This window comes from Scardinius erythrophthalmus, assembly GCF_964197995.2.
Source record: "Scardinius erythrophthalmus genome assembly, chromosome: 22".
NCBI classification, from domain to species: Eukaryota; Metazoa; Chordata; class Actinopteri; order Cypriniformes; family Leuciscidae; genus Scardinius; species Scardinius erythrophthalmus.
In genome coordinates this window covers 21,539,627-21,562,631 of record NC_138242.1, presented here as the reverse complement: position 1 = coordinate 21,562,631, position 23,005 = coordinate 21,539,627, and the positions used below count along the sequence as shown (strand labels likewise).

Genomic DNA, 23,005 nt, shown 5'->3' with positions numbered 1-23,005 from the left:
CTAATGGGCTTCACTTTGTCTCCGTTGAATCCAATGGGGTCGCTGTGTCCATTTCTTTTACTGTCTATGTTTGTAACACAATTTAACACAATAACCATAACGCGTTGTTTATTATAAACATGGGATTATGAATTATATTGAGAACGTCATACATAGAAAACATGCCGTAATGTACGCTGAGTGTAAAAATAGCCGCATTCATCGTGAAGCGTGCAGCAAGCGATTTGCAAAGATTAATATAAAGGTTAATATAAAGGTTAATAAAACGTTACACTCACTCACTTCTGGAGGTGCAGCAGGAACACGAATAGTTGATACCGATCCTTTTTTCAGGAGCAGCTTCTTAACAAAACCAGCTTTATACTGATCCTCGTTTGTAAAGCAGTCTGGTGAAATGATTCGCGCAAACATGAAAGCATTGACGTTGATCGCGCTGAATTCCCTTCGAAAACAAACTCAGCCACTGCGTCTTCAGCGGTTCGGATTTAGGAACATCAAAATGACTGCTGTGTTCCTTATTACACCGAAGAACACCACAATCGAGACGCCATTCTACTCAGTGCTCCAGCTATCAGCAGCAATGAACGCGCCGGCTGGCGCGGACTATGATTGACAGCTCGCTCACGAGGGCGCGAGGGCGGGGCTGTGTTGAAACGCTGCTGTCAATCAACCATTGTGGGAGGGGCGTCGATTTTGTGACGTCACAAAATCGAAAAGCTTGATTCAGGAGAGGGGGAAACATATAAGAAGATTTAAAAAAAACACTGGATGGATTTTTATCATTTTATGATGGTTGTCTACAGGCACTGCCAATAGAAATTTCAGTACAATCAACTTTTAAAAGTGCATGTACCATTATATGACCCCTTTAAAAGGAACTTTCCCCAACACTGCACATTTCTTAAAATATTTTAGGTTCAGTCATTTTAGTTTCATTTTTAATGTGACATTTGATTTTATTTAAAACATTTTTGTAAATAATAGCAAAATAATAGTTTTACTGTAATTCTATAAAACAATGACTATTGCAGTGATCATTATTTTAAAATACTGAGAGGTATTACTAGATGTGATGAGGGTGTGTTTAATTGTCCTGAAAATATGTGAAAATCTGAAAATAAGGAAGAGGGGGTGAATGATATGCGGACATTTCAGGTTTGTCACTGTTAGAGGAACACGATTTCAAAAGGTCTTTCATGTTAATCAGAACGATTTGGTTATTAGAGCATGCAAGGTTACATAAAGCTCCTATCAATATCCCATGATACATCCACATTATTGACAGAGTCAGACATCATATGACACAGTTCTTTCTGCACAATACAGCTCAACCTGTGATTAATATATCATGATCACCACTGCCTCTATCTATCAGGCTCAGATCAGAAGCTTTTAGGTTATTCATAACTGTTTTATTGCCTTTCACTATACAACTGTTCATTAAACCCAGAACCACATGCCTTTTTGTGGTCAGTGAGGATGTATTTCCTCGCATATATGATGGGATACACTTCACCTAGCAGGACAGAATCTTTTTATGCTGCAAATAATTCTGCTCCGTCACAATAAACTCTATTGATTTTAATGTTGTTTCCATTATTTTACCAGCTGCCTAAAAAGTGACATTCTATGCAGTTGTATGGCTTGTTTCAAAATGAAGACTCGTGTCATTTATTAAAGCATTAGTCTCCCATCTAGTGGTCATGATTCACCTCAGTGTAAATTCATCAACACAATTCAACAGATGCCAGTTGAACTTGCAGTGCAATAGGGCACACATCTGAGATTTATCTATTTTACGCACTTGTGAAGAACAGAACTTGATTTACTGATAGGCTACTGACAAACCATACTAAGAAATGTTGTTTGCGTCACAGCCTCCTACTCAGACAGCCTTAGAGTAGTTGGGCTAAAATCTGGCACTTTGGTATGATATGATTCTGAATCTGCACACAATAACACATGGGTTAACATTAAATATAAGGACTTTGATCTCAAATATGCATTCCTCAGTGTCTATTTGGGGAACTCCATTATGTTATGCAGGCCTACTTGTGCAAGACTGACATGATTCATTTTTCCCCATAGTGTAGGCTAAATGTTAATTATGTTCATTGTATGTTTTGATGAGAACAGTGTGTTTTCTTTTCTTCTAACCCAGATTAGTAGATTAGTAGGTGCAGTAGTGATCTGCTGTCTATTGACCACTCACACTTTCAGCAAGTTCTTGAGTTAAAGGGTTAGTTCACCCAAAAATGAAAATTCTGTCAGTAATTACTCACCCTCATGTTGTTCCAACCGCGTAAGACCTTCGTTCATATTCGGAACACAAATTAAGCTATTTTTGATGAAATCTGAGAGCTGGATCACTCCTCAATAGGCTGCTAGGTGACCGAAACTTGCTGGCCCAGAAAAGTTATTAAAGAGATCGTTAATATAGTCCAAGTGACTCCAGTGGCTTAATCTTAAGTATATCAAGCGACGAGAATACTTTTTGTGCGCAAAAACAAACAAAAATAACGACTTTATTCCACTATTCATTTCCTTCTCTCTGGGCCTCGTAGTGTTTTTGCGCTGCGCGTCTGTGTTTCACGTCACCACGTATCACACATGACCAGAGTCGCCCAATAGTGAGCCTACGAGGTGACGTGTAACACAGACGCTCTACGCAAAAACCCTACGTGAACCAACTAGAGGCCCAGAGAGAAGGAAATGAATAGTGGAATAAAGTCGTTATTTTTGTTTGTTTTTGCGCACAAAAAGTATTCTCGTCGCTTGATATACTTAAGATTGAGCCACTGTAGTCACTTGGACTATATTAACGATCTCTTTAATAACTTTTCTGGGCCAGCAAGTTTCGGTCACCTAGCAGCCTATGGAGGAGTGATCCAGCTCTCAGATTTCATCAAAAATATCTTAATTTGTGTTCCGAAGATGAACGAAGGTCTTACGCGGTTGGAACAACATGAGGGTGAGTAATTACTGACAGAATTTTCATTTTTGGGTGAACTAACCCTTTAAGCGAACAGTTTTCCAAATAACCCATGTTAAAGGTTATTATGTCTGCTAACATTTTCCAGACATTACTTTTTTAGTAGAGTGCATGACAGCTTATAATAATGATTTCATCTTATGTGAGTAATATTTTGCGTGATTTTAAACATACTAGGCTACTACCGATTTCTTTAGTGGTGTTTTTTTTTTTTCTCATTTAAAATTTTAATCGAAAATATTTTTTTCCTTGGTATTTTTTCTTTTGATGAAAATAAAGAACATTTCTTCCCTCTCTCTATCACCTGTTTCCAAAAAATGCGACCTGTGGGCTTATAAATCAAAGTTCCACCGCACATGCAGATTTGTATTTTCTGATTTCCCCCGTATGTTCCATCAGACTTTCCATAGAAAAGAGGAGGAACGTCCTTTCTCAATAAGCGCTCTTATTGGTCGGAGCGGCCACTGCCGTCATCACGCACCGTTGCCAAACAATGGGCAGGGAAAAGCCACGTTGACGAAGTCGACAGTAGTCTGCGTTATTTTTCATCCAGGAAACAGAAGGATTGGTTTTATTTTGAAGACAACGAAGCGACTCTTTGAAAGAAGCGCTTGACAGCAGTCATGTCATCGCCGCCCAAAGAGAAAACCGAGACCAAAGCTGGACATCTCCCTGCTGGTAATCCATGCTATTGCTTAAGTTAGCTGTTGTTGTTTTTCTGCTGGGGGGTCTAGTGGATCATTCCGACAAATGTGTGCCTATTTTAAATATAGAAAATGCGGTTTTCTTTGCATCTCTGTAGATTTTAGACATTGCATCAGATCTCTTAATGCTAATAAATTATATTGGGCCTTATTCGTTGGGATATAGCTTTGTCTTTGAAAAACAAAAAGTGAAAGGGATGCCAGTTCAATTTACCTTGTGCTCAGGGCCTTGAAACTTCTTTTTTTTTTTTTTTTTAAGGAAAAAATATATTTTAATGTTGATATTTCCACTATTCCCATTGCTCAGTGCAGTTTGTTTATTGTCCGAAAGGGTAGTAACAGGCTTGACTATTTAAAGAGTTCAATTCTGGAAGTGGTATGTTATTTAGTTTAATAGTTTTTAATTTTAGGAATTGATATGGGGAGAGAATAAGAACAATATACAAAGTATATGTAATTTTTATTTGTGTATAGGCATGCAAATATATATATATATATATATATATATATATATATATATATATATATATATATATATATATTATAATTACAGGGCTGTGTTGAGCCATAAAAGGCATCTGACAAAAATAGGATAAAATTTCAGAATTTTTGCTGATGTGTCAAGCAAAATACCTATAATAACAGAGTAAAAGATGGTGTCAGCTTTTCATTGCTTACACATATGTTTATGAGGGATGTGAAAGGCATACTTTTCGTGGAGTGTCCCTAGTGCAGGGTTGAGCTGATAGGAAGTGCTTACACATTGCTTTCCACAAGTAGTCAGTCGTTTCTAACAGTCAAATGTGTGATACGATCAACCACGTTTGTGACACATGGCATAGTTTTTCCTCCACATATTTTTCCTTTCACGTGGCGTAAATGTGTGATTTCACATTGTGTTTCCCCTCGTCAGCGTATCTATCAGTGCGGTGTAAAGTACACAAGAAAATCAGATAACAACATGTGTGATGACCCTTAAAGTAGGCCAAGGGAAAACGCTTGCACACTAAATAGACGCTTGTGATTTATGTCATTGTATAACATTGTATGACAAGTGCAATGTAATAAATGCAGGAAAAAACTCTGAATTTGTTTTTGTTCAATTGTGGCAGTGAAAGTAGGAGGAGGCATGAGGATAGTTCAGAAGCACCAGTCTGCAAATGAAGTGCCAGAGAAGAAGAATGACAAAGACAGTGAAGAATATGGTGAGACTGAGATGTAAGTATGCTGACGTTCACATTTCTGCAGTATGCATTCCAGTTCCAGCTCACCATCTCTCTGCGCTGATAGGCTGTTTCTTCTATCGAAATACATGGTAGACTATATTTTCAGCTGCAGACTTGTCAGGAAAAAAAAAAGCTGGAGCTTTGTTTTTATTGATTCATTTTAGTGCTGAAGTATACACGAAGAGGTTCTATACCTATAACTCTGGCTTGTAAGCCTTATACGTTTTCTCTCTTGTTGCCCAAGAGATAAAATAAGTTTCAGTGTCATGCATCAATTCATGACACCTTAGTATCTGTGATCATGTTTACACATTCATTTTGTTGACTTGCAACCAGTTGACTTATTTCCAGCCATAACCAGCCTCTTATCAACTTGATTTCACAACTCTCTGTAATACTTCATTCGGATTGGTTGATGGCTGAATTCTGCAGGTGGATATTTTGCATAATGACACTAAACTGTAGTTGACTGCTGTCAAACTTAGCGATGTCACTCACTACAGTTCTTCTCACATAATTCAATTAATTAAACTGAAATCAATATTGCATGTTTATTTATATATTTATCAGCACAGCAGCCATAATGTACAGCCATTTTATTGTCATTGAAAATTATTTATATCCCCTTATAAATGAAATTCCTGTCTATTTCATGCAAAATTGTTAAAATAATAATATAGGTAAAATTTACTTCTATGTAGGGCTGCATGATTTGTGTGTGTGTAGGGAGGGGGTGTGACTCCAATAAAAATTGCTTTTTAAAATGGATTTTTTTAAAGCTCTGTACCAAGCTGCTATGAGACACTGAAAACACTATATAATGAATGGCTCACATAAAAAAAAATAAAAAAAAATGTATTGCATATTTTTATTTAATTAAATCGCATACATTCCAATTTAATAATCACACTAAGGCATATTGTGATTATTGTAGCCCTAATTAAGTAACAGAATTCTTACTAGACCTTAGTAACTCATTTAAAAGGTCATAGAGTCTTGGCTTGACATTGAGTCCAAGTTGAAAAAACATTTGATCAGTGACACAGGTGTGCAATTCCCATTTGACTGCTGGCACATGGAGAGGATTCTGCTGAAACTAATGTTTTTCTTAGCTTAAACTCACTCAGCTCTGTGTTGGTTAAGCGGCCCACACCAAACCAGAATATTTAATATGATGATTAAGTCCGTGTTAATGCCCATCTGTCTCTCGATGAGTAAGAGTGAAAGTGAATATAGCAGCACACTGTCGTCTTTTACACAACTTTCTGAATTGGTGAGCACATGACAGTCATTCTTAGTTGCAAACTAAGCGTAACAATCTTCTCGGGTGTGTCAGTAAGGAAGATGAGGCAACAGCCGGATATCACACATTGTTTTCTTCATTGTGGTGGAGTGTGTTTAACTTAAATAGCTTGGATTGAGTTATCTGCTTGTTGTTGGGTAACTGTCTTGCTGCTAGTTGTGCAAGTGCATATGTGCAGTGCAAAGGTTTTACAGTCCTCAGATTTCTTTTGTGCTTGTGTTGTGTTGTAGCTGACCTGTTTTCAGCGCTACTGAGGTGTGTCCACAGGGTTTGGCTGCTGATTCGGATAGGCTTTCTGGCTTTGTCCCCTCCACCGCTGTACCTGATGACTGATCGGCCGCCGTTACCCTTATCAGCTCACTCAACCTGCTGCAGGAAATCCTACGAGGTGTTTCATTCCTGAAGCTGCTTTTAATATCTCTTTGGCATACCTTCAGAAACATGGCGGCCGCTTGTGAGTGGACATTTAAGAGAAGAGGTTAAAATGTGGTTTCAGTGCCCAAGAAACGCACTGTGATGTTAGAATGTGATCCCTGTACCCACGCTATTTAGGTTTGGCATTTTCTCGCAACGCTGGCAAGCAGAGAGGAAACTCGCCATTTTCCTGTGTAGTCTCTTTGTGTTCAGATGTTTTTACAAAGCTTGTTTTAGTTGTTGACACCAGTGAGATTTCTTGGATAGTTGGTTAGTATCATTTCTGAGAAACGCTGCTGATTTTTGACCCAACCCAAATAAACATACAAATCCCTTCATTTCTCCACAGTCAAAATGCATGAAAACACAATGCAATAGTGGATGAATCTTTATCATAGCTGTAGAGAAGCAAAATAATGCGCTTTAAAAAATAAAGCGAATATTACAAAGAAACAATGGAAGTACACAAGCAAGAATTTGTTGTTTGTCACCAGCAGCACACCAGCTCCAGACAAACAATGACACTCAAAACTGTCCTGTTACTATAGCTAACATTACAACAACAGCGTATCTTGGTCCTGTGAAACATATAATGCTAGTGAATGGGTGCTACTTTTTTTTCTTTTTTTCAGTGCTTATTTTTCACTGCATGTATTTAGTATATCCTGACAGTGGTTTTTTAACACCAAAAGAGGGTTTGCGCTGAATGACGCAAGCTGTTGGTAAATGTGATCATGCATTTACTCATCTCACTTCCACAAAATAGATTCGGTATTCCTCAAAATGAATAAAAACAGTGAAATGTAAACTCAGAATATTATGCAAACCTGGAATTAAATATGTTAAATAACTTAAATATACTTTATGTATTTAATCTCACTTTATTAACCAATGTCTTTGCTACAGACCTTCGATGATCCAGTTCAACAATACTAAGCAAAATTGTCTTTAGATAAACGTTATATTTGTGTTTCATTTTTTGTTTTTATTGCTAAAGAGTGTTGAACTTTCTTCTTCCTCACTCCAGATGGCAGCACAGCTGATAGGTTTCTTTGAGCTGCGCCCTCTACTGTACAGGCGAGAATTTGTATTTCCTTCAGCCTGGCTTATTTAGTTCACTTTTGTGTGAAAGGGCCTTTACATTTGCCAACATTTTATTTTTTTATTTTTTTGGTTAATAAAGAAACAAAACAACCAAGCCCATCCCAGTTGCAACACATTACTTTCCATAAAAAGTAACGCAATTAGTTATTAGGGAGTTATTATTGTTTAATAACATTTAGTTATTAAAGGTGGTATCAGTGATTTCAGGCCCAAAAATATTTTATCACATTCATCTAATCTTTCCTAACGATCCGCTAGCTGTCCGCCCCATAAGCATGCCGTCAAAAAAACGCGTCTCTGTAGGCAGCCTAGGCTCTGAGATCTGCACACAAAAACAAATGGTTTAGCCAAACACTCAAAACCAAAACAAATAGTGTTCCAACCAATCACCGACAGGGGGAGGGTGTTGTGAGGTTTTGTGCTCGTGCACGGCTGCACGCGAAGTCAGAGCTGAAGAAAAAGCTGGCTCAAAACCTCACAACACCCTCTCCCTGTCGATGATTGGTTGGAACACTATTTGTTTTGGTTTTGAGTGTTTGGCTAAACCATTTGTTTTTGTGTGCAGATCTCAGAGCCTAGGCTGCCTACAGAGACGCATTTTTTTGACGGCATGCTTATGGGGCGGGCAGCTAGCGGATCGTTAGGAAAGATTAGATGAATGTGATAAAAATATTTTTGGGCCTGAATTCACTGATACCACCTTTAAATTAATTTTTAGAGAGTAACGTAATTTGTAATGTATTACCTTTAAAAGTAACTTTCCCCAACACTATAAATAACTGTGTCCTGCTAAACAAGTAATTAATAAGGCGTTTGCAAAAAAGACTTGTTATATTGTGGTTTTGTCTATTGATTATTACTATTTCACTCATTTTGGTGTTGCAATAGTAATGTATAATTCCGAGTCAGAGGACATAAACGCCTTCGACCACCAGAAAAGCAAAATTATCTTCGAAGTGATATAGATAATAAAATTACATTTGCAAACATTTGATCCATCTGATCCAACATGTTACTTGTAGCCCTCAATGCATGTAGATAAATAAATGCATCAGCAAAAGTGAGTCATTATACTGACTGCTGAATAGTGTGTCTGCCATCAAACGTGTCTGATAAGCATTTAGTGAGTCAAAAGAAAAATCATTTGCCAAAATAATGTGCCAGACTTGGACAAAATGCGAGACAATAGTTGCACAAAGACAACAACAGGGAGAGAGTGAAACAAAATCCTTTACAATGCATCCTCAGAAAGTGTTGTGGAATTGAATTAAGACCTCTGTGACCCTGTCTCGACTGAGTTTACTTTCAGAAAGCTGGACTGAGGGGAAATGGTACAGTAGTTGTATGAGGCCAATGCACAAGACCTGTATAAGGAACCAAAACTGAACAATTGATAGATGTAATATTTCTGAGTCTTACACTGTTTCTAGCTGAAAACTAAGGGGTTTCCTCTGCAAACATTATTCCTTTACAAAGCTCCCATACATGCCTATAAGCACATTTACGAATGTTTTCAGTGAGCTCAGGTTGGAGTCTAATGCCTTCCATGGACACGGATCATTGGATCTTTATGGGCAACTCTGGGCAACTCCCATCTCAGAATTGAATTTCAGAATGATTGAAGTGTTCCTTGCCTGTATTTCATTTTTATTATAGATATTAATACTTGTTTAATTGTGTCCAGTAGCTGAATGTGCCAGACATGCACACACACACTCTTCCATGTCTTGCTCTGTCTCTCTCCCACTTCGCTGTGCTAGCAGAGAGATGGCCTGTAAGCAGGTGGCTTCTGATGAAAAAACCACATTTGTCACAGCAAGTCAAGTAGCACTGTCTGGGGACCACCTGTCAAATGTAATTTGGTCGTCTTAGATGGATCAGAGGCTCAAACGGAATGGCTCTGCTAATGTAATGTGCTATGCTGGTGAGCTCGCTCTTAGACGTGTACGCCTGTTCATGATGCAGGAAACTCCACCGTCTTCCCCAAGTTCAACTTACTGTCTCATTATAGTACTCTGCTAGATGGCTGCTCTGATGACTGAGGCTGATTTGTTTAGGATAGAAGACACAAGGGTGATTTCACTAAACCGTCGCAATACTTTTATATTAACAGCCCTTAAAACCCTCAACCTGCCTATATCTGCTACAGGACTATTTATGCAGCAGCAGCACAACAGATCAAGTCCACCAAGACCAAATAAATTACCGTTGCCATATTCAATAACAATAGCTAAAACTATTTCCGAGTATAAATATAAAGTATAATTCAATCATGATTATCTCGGGAATATTTTTAGCATGTTATTGAATATGGCAACGGTAATGTATTTAATCTTGGTGGACTAGATCTGCTTTGCTGTTGATTATTGCTGCTGCTATATATTTATGCATAAATAGTCATATATAAATCCAGTAGCAGATATAGGCAGGTGGATGGTTTTTAAGGGCTGTTTACGACACCGTTTTCAACTAAAACGTAAAACTTTTTATGCGTTTTGGCCGTTCAATTACACGGCAACGGCGTTTTTGGTGCCTGAAAACACCAACTTTTGAAAACGGGTTTTTAAAGTGGAAGATTTTGAAAACAGTCTCGTGTAAACAACAAAAATGCAAATCTCTGAAGACGATGACGTCATGCACGTGTTCAGTCTATAGTGTTTCATCGCCATCTAATGGCCTGGCAGCAGAATACAGGGTTTTTAGTCATTTCCGTGCATCTGTGTGACTTTGCGGAAAACTCAAAGGAAAAACTTCTCTGTTTTAAGCATATCGTTGTCGTGTAAACGTACCCTTAGAGTAACTCTGATAGTGTGCTGCAGGACTAAACAGACTATTTAAATGTTGAGCAAGCAATCTCATTGGCTGCAGGATCAGCAGAGGCCAATCAGCTTGTGCCATGCTGTAATGATGTGATTGCTTGCAGGTTGCATGCGCCCTCTAGAGTTTCATGACTGAACTAGATATTAATACAACTGTATAATAGGACTATAATAATACTTTCATAATAAAAGTAGCAATTGACCCCAAGCTTTTGAACAGTAGTGTAATATAATAATCAATAATTATAAATAATAAAATACATTTATATTAAATGTTGCTAATTTGAGACATTTATTTTTTGTTTGTTTTCATTAAAATAATAAGTCAGAATATTAGAGCATCTCAGAATGTTGATGCTTGAGATGTTGTAAACAGTTTCCATTAGACGGTAACACATGGAGTGTGACTGCTAGTAACTGGCAGGCAGATTCAGGTCATTAGCTGAACCCTGCAGCAAAAGCTGTTTCTGTAGAAGCTCATAGGCTGACTTGCGATGATTCTCACACACTGCAGTCAATTTTTGGACACTTCACCCACAACGCTGAGGGAAACCACATCGCATTTCACCCACTGCTAAAGCGCATCCCAATTCCTCCGTTCTGCTGTGGATGGAGCGACTGCAAAAACTGGGAATGGGATGCTGACTTTTAATAAAGCAATATGAAAAAAGGAAAATAAAAATTGACAGTTTGATGACAATTATTTCCATGCTAGTTTCCCTCTCTGCGCTGTTTAGCGAAGTGTGCTGACGCTATTGGAATAATGGGCTCTTGGTGTGTTGTTTCAGTTAATCTGCTTAAATTTGCCTCTCTGCTGTGTCGGAAGAATTTCTGTATAACTATATGTTATCTCATTACCACAGAAGTTACTTTTCAAATGTTCCGCCTGTCAGTCAAAACACACTTGGAGCTGCATAACTAAAGTCCAAATCTGACTTCTCCATTCACCCAGTGGCTTTGAGCAAAAGATCTCTCGTGCATTATCTAGACTTTAAAGGGATACACCACTTTAAAATGAAAATTCTGTCATCATTCACTCACCCTCATGTTGTTTCATACCTGTATGAATTTCTTTCTTCTGCTGAACAGAAAGGAAGATTTTTAGAAGAATGTCAGTAACCAGACAGTTTTTGGTACCATTGACTTCCATAGTATATTTTTTCCTACTATGGAAGTCAATGGTACCAAAAACTGTCTGGTTACTGACATTCTTCTAAATATCTTCCTTTCTGTTCAGCAGAAGAAAGAAATTCATACAGGTTTGAAACAACATGAGGGTGAGTATATGATGACAGAATTTTCATTTTAAGGTGGAGTATCCCTTTAAGCATAACTGGATGTTATAATTGTAAGTATTTTAGTTTAGCAACACACATTTCCCTTTTTCATCATCAGTATTTGGTAGGAATGTGAATTTATAATTTAGGAACAGCATTAAGGGTTAGTTTCACTACTACAAATTTTTATACAATTATAAGCGACAGATACCGATGCAGTTTTTTCCCCTACGTTAGTTCAATTAAGAGGGGAAAGGCTTTTATTTGGATAATAGTAAGCCATTCATCAGAGCTCTATTGTGTCCGTATCAGGCCACACAGAATCTGCACATGCAGAACTTCGCAAAAAGCTCAGCAGAATATTAACACCTCCCATTAACAAACAAGCCTTTGTGTGTTCGTTTATTAATATTTTGGTTCATTCGATTATGGGTTTTATATGCCAGTAAGCATGTACTCTGAGCTCTGTTTTTCACATTTACACTAAAACTGATGTGGAATATGTAAAAAAGGAGCAGATGCATTCCTCCGTCCACCCTGTATTTGTATTCTGTTGATGTTGAGTCCTGTGTTTGCACCAGAGGCTAAGCATGGATCTTCAGGTGCGGTTCAATTTTGCATCGTTTGCACGGTTCATTCCCTCAGCTACAGACAAGTGGTTTTTGCTCTTTCCTCCCGATTTAGCTCATCAGTAAATAAAAGCTATGCCATGTGGTTGCCATGACGACAGCAAGTTGTGAGCGTCTGTGCCGACTTGTTAATTGCAGCAATCGCCTTTGCTCCTGAAGCTGAGATTGGGTTATACCATAGCAGTTCGTTCTCTTTCTACACAGAATCTCCATCAGGCCAAAACCACTCCCTCTGCCAAACCACTGTCCCATCCCTCGTTGTGTGTGTGTGTGTGTGTGTGTGTGTGTGTGTGTGTGTGTGTGTGTGTGTGTGTGTGTGTGTGTGTGTGTGTGTGTGTGTGTGTGTGTGTGTGTGTGTGTGTGGATGGCTTCTAAAAGGCATGGATGGATGGATGGATGGATGAACTCACACAGACAGACTTTCAAACAAAAGTTTGGAATAACTAAGTTTTTATTTGTATGTAAAGTCGCAGCTTGTCTTCAGAAACATGTTACAAAAATTTATATTTTAAATAAGTGTTGTTCTTTTGACCTTTCTATTCATCAGAGAATCTTGAGGGAAAATGTATCATGGTTTCAACCTTGATGTTAATTAACCATTATTAATAATTGAGCATTAATTATAACCGAGCAGCAAATCAGCATATTAGAATGATTTCTGAAGGGTCATGTGACGCTGAAGACAGGATTAATGATGCTGAAAATTCAGCTTTGACATCACAGGAATTGCCTTGGTTTTTACTTACAATAATACCAGGAGAGGTTTAGCTAATATATTAATGTTTTTGTTTAAGATGAACAATTAAATCTTAAATAAAATAAGAGTTATTTACCTTGATATTTACCCTGCAATCTATTTCAGTATGTGTTTTTCCATCAATGATTTTTACTTTTTACTAATTAGTCACTGTAGTTAGTGTACTTGCAACATCTCTGGTCTGATTTCTTCATTTGAAAACAAGCACACCACTGCCATCCTCAGGTGTAGAATGGAATTGCTAAAAAAAAAGTGTATAAGTATCTCTCTCTCTCTCTCTCTCTCTCTCTCTCTCTCTCTCTCTCTCTCTCTCTCTCTCTTTCTCTTTCTCTCTTTCTCTCTCTCTCTCTCTCTCTCTCTCTCTCTCTCTCTCACACTGTCACTGTCTTGAATCTTTGGAGTTTCCTCCTCACAGCAAGATGAAAGCCACAAACTTCTGACATATTCTACATTTCACAGCATTACAGACGAAGTCCCACACTTCTCACAATGCCCTCATTTATGTTCAGCCTTAAGTATGTTGAAACATCAAGATGTGTCATGCTGTGATAGCAGTTGAATTGTCTCCTTTTATAGCATGGTTTCCTGCAGTGTGCGATCGGTGGTGTAATGTACTACAGACGGTGTAGTATTTGAGAAGGTCTACCGGAAAATGGCCACTCTTCAAAACTCTCTCTTTGACATTATTATTCTACTTTGATTGAGTTATTTTTCATGTCAAGGTCAATTATCACTTTTGACCTTCTCTTTTGAGTTAGTGCTTTAAGGGAAACGCTTGGCTTTGGAAAATAAATGAGAGTCATTTCTGAGGCTGACGGCTTGCACAAGCCTGGAGCTATGTTTCTGCTCTGTGCTCAGATGGTGGCGGTAAATTCCCTGTCCCTCGGGAATTTTTATAGGCCATTTTGTACCTCACCAACTGCCTGGAGCACCTGGTTTTACATCAGACCCCTCCATTTACTCCCCCTACTTTACACACATGCATGTTCACGCAGGCCTTGAGAAGTGACCAGGGCTTAAAGAGAGAGTTCAAATTTTATCGTCATTTACTCTCTGTCATGTAGCTCTGGACCTGTATGACTTTATTTCTCCTGTAGAGGGTTCATACAATCAAAAAGTCAATGGGGTTTAAAACAACATTGGACCCATTGACTATCATTGTTTGAAGGGCCAAAAAGTAACTATTTGCCACACCTGTGTATGGCCGGTGACTTAAGAAAATGTACCGGCCATACATATTTTTTACCAGCCATGAAACATAGATTAATCCTTATTAAAGTTATTCAGTCAAGCGCAATGAATGATTGTTATTTGTCTTTTGTTGTTTGATTAACATTAAAAACAGACGGCAACAGGTTTATTAGGCTGCTGTCACTTTAAAGCAACACTAAGGAACATTTTTTACCTTAAAATAATGTTTCCAAAATCGTATCAGTGGCTCATCAAGTCGTAACAGGGTGAAAGGAACTTCTGGATTCGCTTTACAGCCCTATATCTGCTATAACCACACTATGCAAGTTTGCCAAACCGGGTCGCGTTTCTGTTGTTCGAATGAGACATGAGAAAACTACAAATTTGACTTGCTTTACGTCAAGCGTTACAATAGTCATTATTTAGTTTTTCTTCGTTTCTGATGTCGCAATACATCATACTTTCATGAAATAATGCAACATACTCTACCTTGTGGACATCGGTCAAAGTCGGTGCTGGATAAACAGCGTGCGACAGTAGGCTGCGGGCGGCGATATTATTTACGACAGCAGTAATGGACAATTCCGCTTCCAACCTGTAGGGCGACCGAAGAGGAAAAGTTCCTTAGTGTTGCTTTAAAGGTGCCGTAGAATGGATTATTTTATTATTTTATAATGTTTCCTGGGGTGCCCTTATAATGTTAGTATGTTTATTAGATCAAAATTTGTTATAATTTAGAAATAAAAGGCATATTTCCTAGCCTGATTTCATACCCTGATCTGGACACTCTGTTTGAAGGGGCGTGTCTGCTGTGAGACTTCAGTGTAAACGCCCACTGCTGTGATTGGCTGACATGCTTGCATATGAAATATCTGGCATTACATGTAGAGCTATCTGGAAAACATTTACTATTACAGCGATTATACGTTTTTACTATTACAGCTATCGGGATTAACGAATCATGGTAAGTTTTTTAAGTATTTAGATCTATTCCAGCATTGAGCAGATGACAGCCTGTCGATCGCGTGAATGAAGATCTTATCACTGCAACGCGATCTACTGATGCATAAACAGTGTTGAACGACTTTGAGAGAAAGATTATCTGTCTGGACTTGAACAATTACACATCAGAAATTCACATAACCCACTGGTTCTCCAGAGGCTCGGATGAAGGAGCTAAAAAAATATTTTTGTGTTCATTTGTAGTTACATCCAAACACTGAACAACTGCCATGCTTCGTTCGCTCGTCTGCAAGCCACGATGTCTCTCGAGGAAAAAACAATATCGCGCTGGATCTAGATAACACAGTGTAAATTATCGTTAATAAAATCACTACTTACCGCTTGCGGGAATATAACGTTAGTTGAAATTGCCCCCTTCGTCCGTTTGAGACGCCGAGAGAAGCCTGGCTGCTTGATATTGTTCCAGGTTAGAAAAACAGTCCGCGGTGAAATGGGCAGAGCAACTAACAACTTCGAATTTAACTGTAGCGGTATCCGATTATAGATAGATTATAGATAGATTATAGATAGATTATAGATAGATCTGCCATTTTCTCTATGATCCTCGCTTGTTTCTTCACCTGCAGAACTTCTGATGATTCGGCTGTGCAGTTTCGCCTGGCACTGAGCATGGGCTGGCATATGCAAATTTTTAGAGGCGTACATATTAATGATCCCAACTGTTGCGTCACAGTTGGTGTTATGTGGAGATTCGCCTGTTTTTCAGGGGTGTTTTTCAAAAACGAGATTTAAATAAAAAAGAGAAAACTATGGTGTTTGAGACTCACTGTATGTCATGTCCATGTACTGAACTCTTGTTATTTAACTATGCCAAGATAAATTCAATTTCACATTCTAGGGCACCTTTAAGAGCTAATGCATGATCCAATGTAATTATTTAACTGTTTATGTTCAGTTAAGACATAACTGACTGTTTACAAGGACACTTGCCAAGATAGACATTTTGACTTAATTTTGTTTGAGTAGGTGTTTTCAAGCACAAGACGACGTGAAAGAACTCAATTAAACTTTTGTGATGATGCAGCACTGGCCCGTCAACTGTCCCTAGTGTCAATTACGTTTGGCAAAATTGCCAAATGTTATAACGTATCTGTCAGAGCCGTAGCTGTATGGGCAAGTGCTCCGAAATATTGTGCGGTTGCACTTTTGGCGAAAACAGTACGAGTCCCGTCTGTCTGTTAGTTTACATCATCAATGCCGTACAACCTATTGGTTAATATTAACCAATATGCAAATGGCTGTTTAGGCAATATCTTGTTCATTATCTTGTTTCACTCATCAGTAGTATTGTATACCATGTAATGCTACAATTAGAAGAATAATTATCATGCTAATCCCACTGTAATCGGTGGCCTGGTGAATGTTGATCACACTTGCTGAATATGAAATCTATATGATGATGTTTCCTTCAGCGCTGTAGCTAATTTGTTGCATTAGTATTCCATCCCTGCATCTGATCTGATACGTGTCCGGACACAGAAAAGACGCTTTCTTCCAGCAGTTATGTGAAGTAGAGGGCGTCTGCTGACAGACACGTCAGATCTTTGATTGAGCTCAATTTGACTCCGAGCTCCTGCACCCATAATGATGCTGGCTGTTGACCTTCAGCTAATCAGTGCAAGCCTCACACTCTCACTGCTGTCTGCTCGGCATTGGTCAAATTATAAATTACGCAGTTATGCATGGTGATGGATAGTGCTGATAATTTGTCACAAAGCCTTGGTATATATTTATTATATATTGATAATTATCTAAATATCATTAACTAATTAAAAAAATCTAAATTTACACCTGTATTCAATCTCTTATGAACCTTTTGCTTTTAATTAGTGAAGTGAGATGATGTTTCCAAAGTTATAAACCAATACTTTACCCGCAAGCACAAAAAAGTTCTCTGGTCAAATGTTGGCCTTCACCTTCTGTCTACATTCAGTTTAAAGGTGTCTTTGGCCCGCACACAAGGCTGCACTATTGAGCCGAATCTGGCTGAAACCCACGGAAGGTTTTTCACCCTTCTGAAATATGAGTGGTTCATTCATTACCAGACTACAGAGTTGTTTGTGTTCTCCTTCATATATTCCCTGTGGAAAAATTAATGATCCCTTAAAAAAAATCAGAGACTGATTAATACACAGGCTTATTTACAATCAGTTGCTGTTTGACATGAAAAGAGAATGGTTTGCTTCACAAACACTTTGTCATCTGTTTTGCTTATGCTTCATTAACTAGCACATATATTTAAATGTGTTTTTTGTTTGTTTGTGTTGCTTTCTGTTTATAACTGGTCTTCTCTCTCTTTTTTTTTTTTTTTTTTCTCAATCTTTAGCCCACCAAAGATGCATGTTGTGGTCTCGGGAGTCGTCACTAAGGTTGGTACACATGTCCATTGATTACATCATAAAATCTAAATCAAAGGCCACGTTATTCCTGGTCCAACAGTTTAGATGGTTTATATAAAGACCTGTTCATAGCAAATGTGAGACACATTGTTTCCTAAAGGTCTATTCACACCAAAGACAGATTCCTGAATGTTCGTCAGGTTAAATTCTCGCCTGTACTATAGGTGATACTGATGTGTAAATTCACCATCTGTTCTGCCGACAGAGTAGATAGTTAATTTGAATAAAATATAAATGGATAAAATGTGAAGGTATGATATAGTATTTATTTATTTATTGCATTGAATTGCCGTTTGCATGAGACCGGGTTTAAGTACTTATTTAAATATTTTATTCTCATATCTCTGTCAATTTTCCTTGTCCAAAGACATTTTGGACTGCTGTACATATAAAAAAATGCCGAATTTTTAGCTTGAATAGGACCATAGAATTGCCTTATTTATATTCAAACATTTCCCTGCAAACGAATATTTGCATCTGGTGTGAAAGCAGTGCCAAATTCATTTTAAACCTGCTCATATCTAAAATCCCCAAAGTTTGTCCTCACGAAACCCTAGCCTGAGGCTCAGACATAGAGTTTGCTCCGATAAAAGCCGTTTTAGTCTTGCATCACTTATTGAGATCATATCAATAGTCCGATGTGCTGGAGACTCTGTATGGGGTTTGTTGAATGGCTCGTCACATAGAGTTCACTCTGCTCATTTCCAGCCCAAGCTGACCTTAATCCATTCTGCCGCCATGGGATTGTCCGCGTCTCCGGATTTATAATGTTTTGATGTGACAGATCCGTGCATGCTTACCAGGATGAGCATGCAGCGTTTTGAGGGAGAGTTTGCCGTTTAATTATATAGGGTCCTCCGTGCAAACATGTCAGATGCTCAAGATGTGTAAGAGAACGTGGTGTTCGAGTATGTATGTCACAGGCCATTACGAGTGAGGATGTCACGATGCACATGGAGCCCTTTTACTGGGCCATTGGCCTCCTCTTACTTTTAAAGTGATCTAAACAGCTCCTAGTGGCACAATTTATGCAACATTTCTTCTCTAAATACTCACATCTGTGGCTCTTTTAGTCCTCCAGCAAGCTGGTAAACAGACAGAAAATAGAAAAATGGCACGCTTGTGTTCAGTCTTGGCTCGTTACACTGTTGGACTGTCCACCCCGTAATCTACTTCAAAAGCTTGCTCTGAAAGACTCTCTCATACGGATTAAAGTGATGTTGGAGAATGTCTGCGGCTGCTGCTTTCTTGCAATACGGGATTTTTGTCCTCACTGGGCATCAGCCGGCTGCATGTCAGATGCTTCTGTGTGCCGCTTTCCTTTTCATGTTAATAGACACGAAACAAAGCCAAAAGGATCTCAGTCTCTCATCAAAAGTTTCGATTTGAAATGCATGGCAACTAGAAAACACATACAGAGATGACTTGGTTGTCGTTTGATATAAATCGTAATTAATTGAACAGAGTGCAGAATTGTTTTGGTTCGATTTGAAAGGCGATAACCGATATATTGGCTAATAAATCTAAATCCACATTTTTATATAATTTTTGAGAGCCTGATTACAAAAACAAAAATCTTACCATTAAAAGCCACCCAAGCAATTCAACATAAGTTAAACAAAAAAGTATATTAGCCTAGTTTGAACCAGTGGAAGTTTTAAAATTAATTTTACACTTTTCTACTTTAACTTTTCTAATCTAATTCTAATCATATTTCAAGTAATTTAAAACCATCATGATGAACAGTGCACATCTGAAGTGTCTCAACTGAGGGAAGTAATCCATTATTTATTGGCTTTAATATATCGGCCAAATCTTCTTATCGGACTGATAACGATAACATTCAAAATTAGTTGACTTTTTATTAATTTTGTTTTGTTTTTGTTTTTATGTCCAGTTAATAATTTTAGTGTTTAAACTTTAATTTCAATTAGTTCTAATGACAACATTTCTAATTTTCATTTAGTTTAAGCTCTAATATTTACATTTGATTTTATTTAAGCTTTATTTCAATTAACAAAAATGTTTTGAATCGTTTTAGTTAAAGGGTTAGTTCACCCAAAAATGAAAATGATGTCATTAATGTCTCACCCTCATGTCGTTCCAAGCCCGTAAGACCTCCGTTCATCTTCGGAACACAGTTTAAGATATTTTAGATTTAGTCCGAGAGCTTTCTGTTCCTCTATTGAAAGTCAATGGACGACATACTGTTCACGTCCAGAAAGACAATACAGACATCATCAAAGTAGTCCATGTGACATTAGTGGCTCAATCTTAGGTTTATCAAGCAACGAGAATACTTTTTGTGCGCAAAAAGTGAGCCAATAGTGAGCCTACGTGTGACGTACAACATAGACGCGCTGCGCAAAAACACTACGTGAAATAGCTCGAGGCCCAGAGAGAAGGAAATGAATAGTAGAATAAAGTTGTTATTTTTGTTTACTTTTTGCGCACAAAAAGTATTCTCGCCGCTTGATAAACTTAAGATTGAGCCACTGATGTCACCTGGACTACTTTGATGATGTCTGTATTGTCTTTCTGGACGTGAACAGTATGCCGTCCATTGACTTTCAATAGAGGAACAGAAAGCTCTCGGACTAAATCTAAAATATCTTAAACTGTGTTCCGAAGATGAACGGAGGTCTTACGGGCTTGGAACGACATGAGGGTGAGTCATTAATGACATCATTTTCATTTTTGGGTGAATCAGAGTAGAGGACCAGGACTGAGTGTTGTATAATTATCAGAGTGATTCACTGCACACAGATCACTTATCATATGGACACATTATAATTGACTGTTATTATTGTTTGTCCTTCTCAGGGAGATAAAGACTTCACTCCTGCTGCTGCCCAGGTGGCCCATCAGAAACCTGTGCCCTCGGTACAAAAGCTTCCTGGGGCCCATCACATCAACCAGCACATCCACCAGCCTCGGAAGTGAGCCCTTAACCCAGCTGTAGACCACCACGGGCACGGGGCCAGGACCACACCACCCCAAACACCTGCTCAGGTTGCCAGGGATCTCTTACCGTCAAGCACCCACCCCATTCCGTATGTGCCTGCAAGCGTCCTGTTTCGACTAGTATCATGACAAACGTTCCTTTTTCTCTCACCTGTAAATCATTGCAACACTAAAATCGAAGGCTCCATTGCGAATCACTAATCAGAAACATAATCTGTGTGTTCATTTCATGAGGGATATGTGGAGCTGTGTTTTATTTTTTAATTTTGTTTTACATGAATCGTTCCAGAGAGATGTAAATTGTATAAATCGTTTTTTTGAACTCGGTGAATGTTGTATATTAGGCATTAGGTACTAGGTGTGGTTATCTGAATAAAGAATTAATATAAAACCATGCACGCCTTTTTGCTCTTAAAAACAAATTCATAGCTTTTCATTACCTGATGGAATTATCAGTGCTTTTACAAATAGGTAGTGACGTGTAAAGCTGAAATTCTCTACAAAATAATTTAAGTGGTTCAATTTGAATTAATTGCTAAAAGTTATGGAGAATAAAAAGGGGAGTGTTAATTTTGTTTGCCTTTAAAAAAACATTCATATGCTAGAATTGCATGTCCCTTAGAAAACAGTGCTTGCAAGACAGCATATGAATAGTGATAGTGAAATTTGTGAAGAATAAAAAATAAAAGGATTTCAATACTCTTTGCTTTAAGTATATGCTAGAATTGCATTTCCAGAAGAAAAATAATCTGTTTAAGGTTGTAGTTACAAGAAAGAATTGACCAAACGATGTTATTAGCTGTCTATGTTTATGACAGCGATTTGAGCTGAATTAATTGAATTTGTGGCGAGTAAAAAGTTTCAATTTCTTGCATTGCAAGCAGTGTAATAAAAACTGAAAACAATTGCCGTGTCTGTTTTGTCCTATTGAATATTATTGAGGGCAGTATATCACTAAGTTCAGCAGAAGAAGTTTGTGTGTAATCCCATGGCCTAGTTTTTATGGTCTATTGAAAAAGCCGGCAGCTTCCTGTTCTCCACCCAATGCCACTCAGGATTTACCTCCTCCTCTTCCTCGCTTTCATTATCTCGTCTTCTCAAGCTCTCTTGTTATCCCTAGTCGTTGACTTTGTGTTCCGCTCAGGTGTCGATAAGAGCCAACAGCTGCCGCGGGCTACGGGTTGATCCCACGGTGTGTTCTGGGCCCGAAACAGCAAGACTTCTGCGGTACATGCCATTAGCACACCAGCTGGCCAAACCTCAAGGTGAAACTCGAAAGCTTGAGTGGCAGCTAAACCCTTACGAAATGTCACGTTTCAGGTCAAGGTTGTACTTTTCCATAGCGTGCTATCTGAAAATTGAGCTGTGGCTTTGAAGCCAGTTCAGAGTGACCCAAACCCTGGGGTCTATCTGACATTCAGGTCCTCTCAGGGTATTTGTCTTTGATAGGCTATCAGTCCCGCTGCAGATCGCATGTCAGTGCTTCGGTTCTCCAGCAGAGGGTGCTTCATTGTTCTTCATGTTGTCCTGGGCAAGTGCTGACCTTGCAGATAGATAAGTACCTCAGCATCTATCAGCTCAAACCGGTGACCTCAATAGCTTAATAAGGTCTGTGCTTCACCTTTACACATGCTCAAAGTTCAACAAAATGATGGCACACTTTAGTATTACAAACCAGTGTTTTATTCCAAAGTTACAATGACACTCTTACTCCAAGTATTGCTGGTCATCACTTTTGGTTTATTTAGTACAACCTAAAATAGTGTAAACGGCACCGTGACATAACGTCAGCTCTTCCATATAAAATGTGAGGACTGTGTATTTTGTGTAGTCCGAGGCACAGTGGTGCTGTAGAGATGACGTGACGGTCAGTGAGAAGACGTTTCAAACAGATATCTATCCATATACTTTCATTTAAAAACAAAGTTATTCTGCATACAGAACCATTCATACCTGAGATTTGTTGTAATATGTTTGAATTTGGTTTTACTGTTCCTAGCTCTGAAGAAGAGCGGGGTAAGCTGTGCCGATTTTTACTTCCAGGATCCTATAAACCGAAATTGTTTATAATAAGGCCTTTTTTTAAAAATCCCCACCCAAAAACATTGCCCATGTTAGGGGTAAGGTGTGTCATGTCATGGTAAAATTGGGGAATAATTAGCATTTTTTAATTAAATAACACAAATAAGTGGGAAATATCTGC

The 23,005-nt window shown here is 38.3% G+C and overlaps 1 protein-coding gene across 1 annotated transcript; it reads left to right on the top strand.

The window, feature by feature from the left end:
* The first annotated feature begins 3,451 nt into the window (after window positions 1-3,451).
* Window positions 3,452-21,715, top strand: dap (death-associated protein). The gene is made up of 4 exons (XM_081352745.1): window positions 3,452-3,670; window positions 4,809-4,914; window positions 17,766-17,808; window positions 20,662-21,715. The coding sequence occupies exons 1-4, from the start codon at window positions 3,616-3,618 to the stop codon at window positions 20,779-20,781; spliced, it is 324 nt and encodes a 107-aa protein (XP_081208871.1). The 5' UTR covers window positions 3,452-3,615; the 3' UTR covers window positions 20,782-21,715.
* Window positions 21,716-23,005: the final 1,290 nt, after the last annotated feature.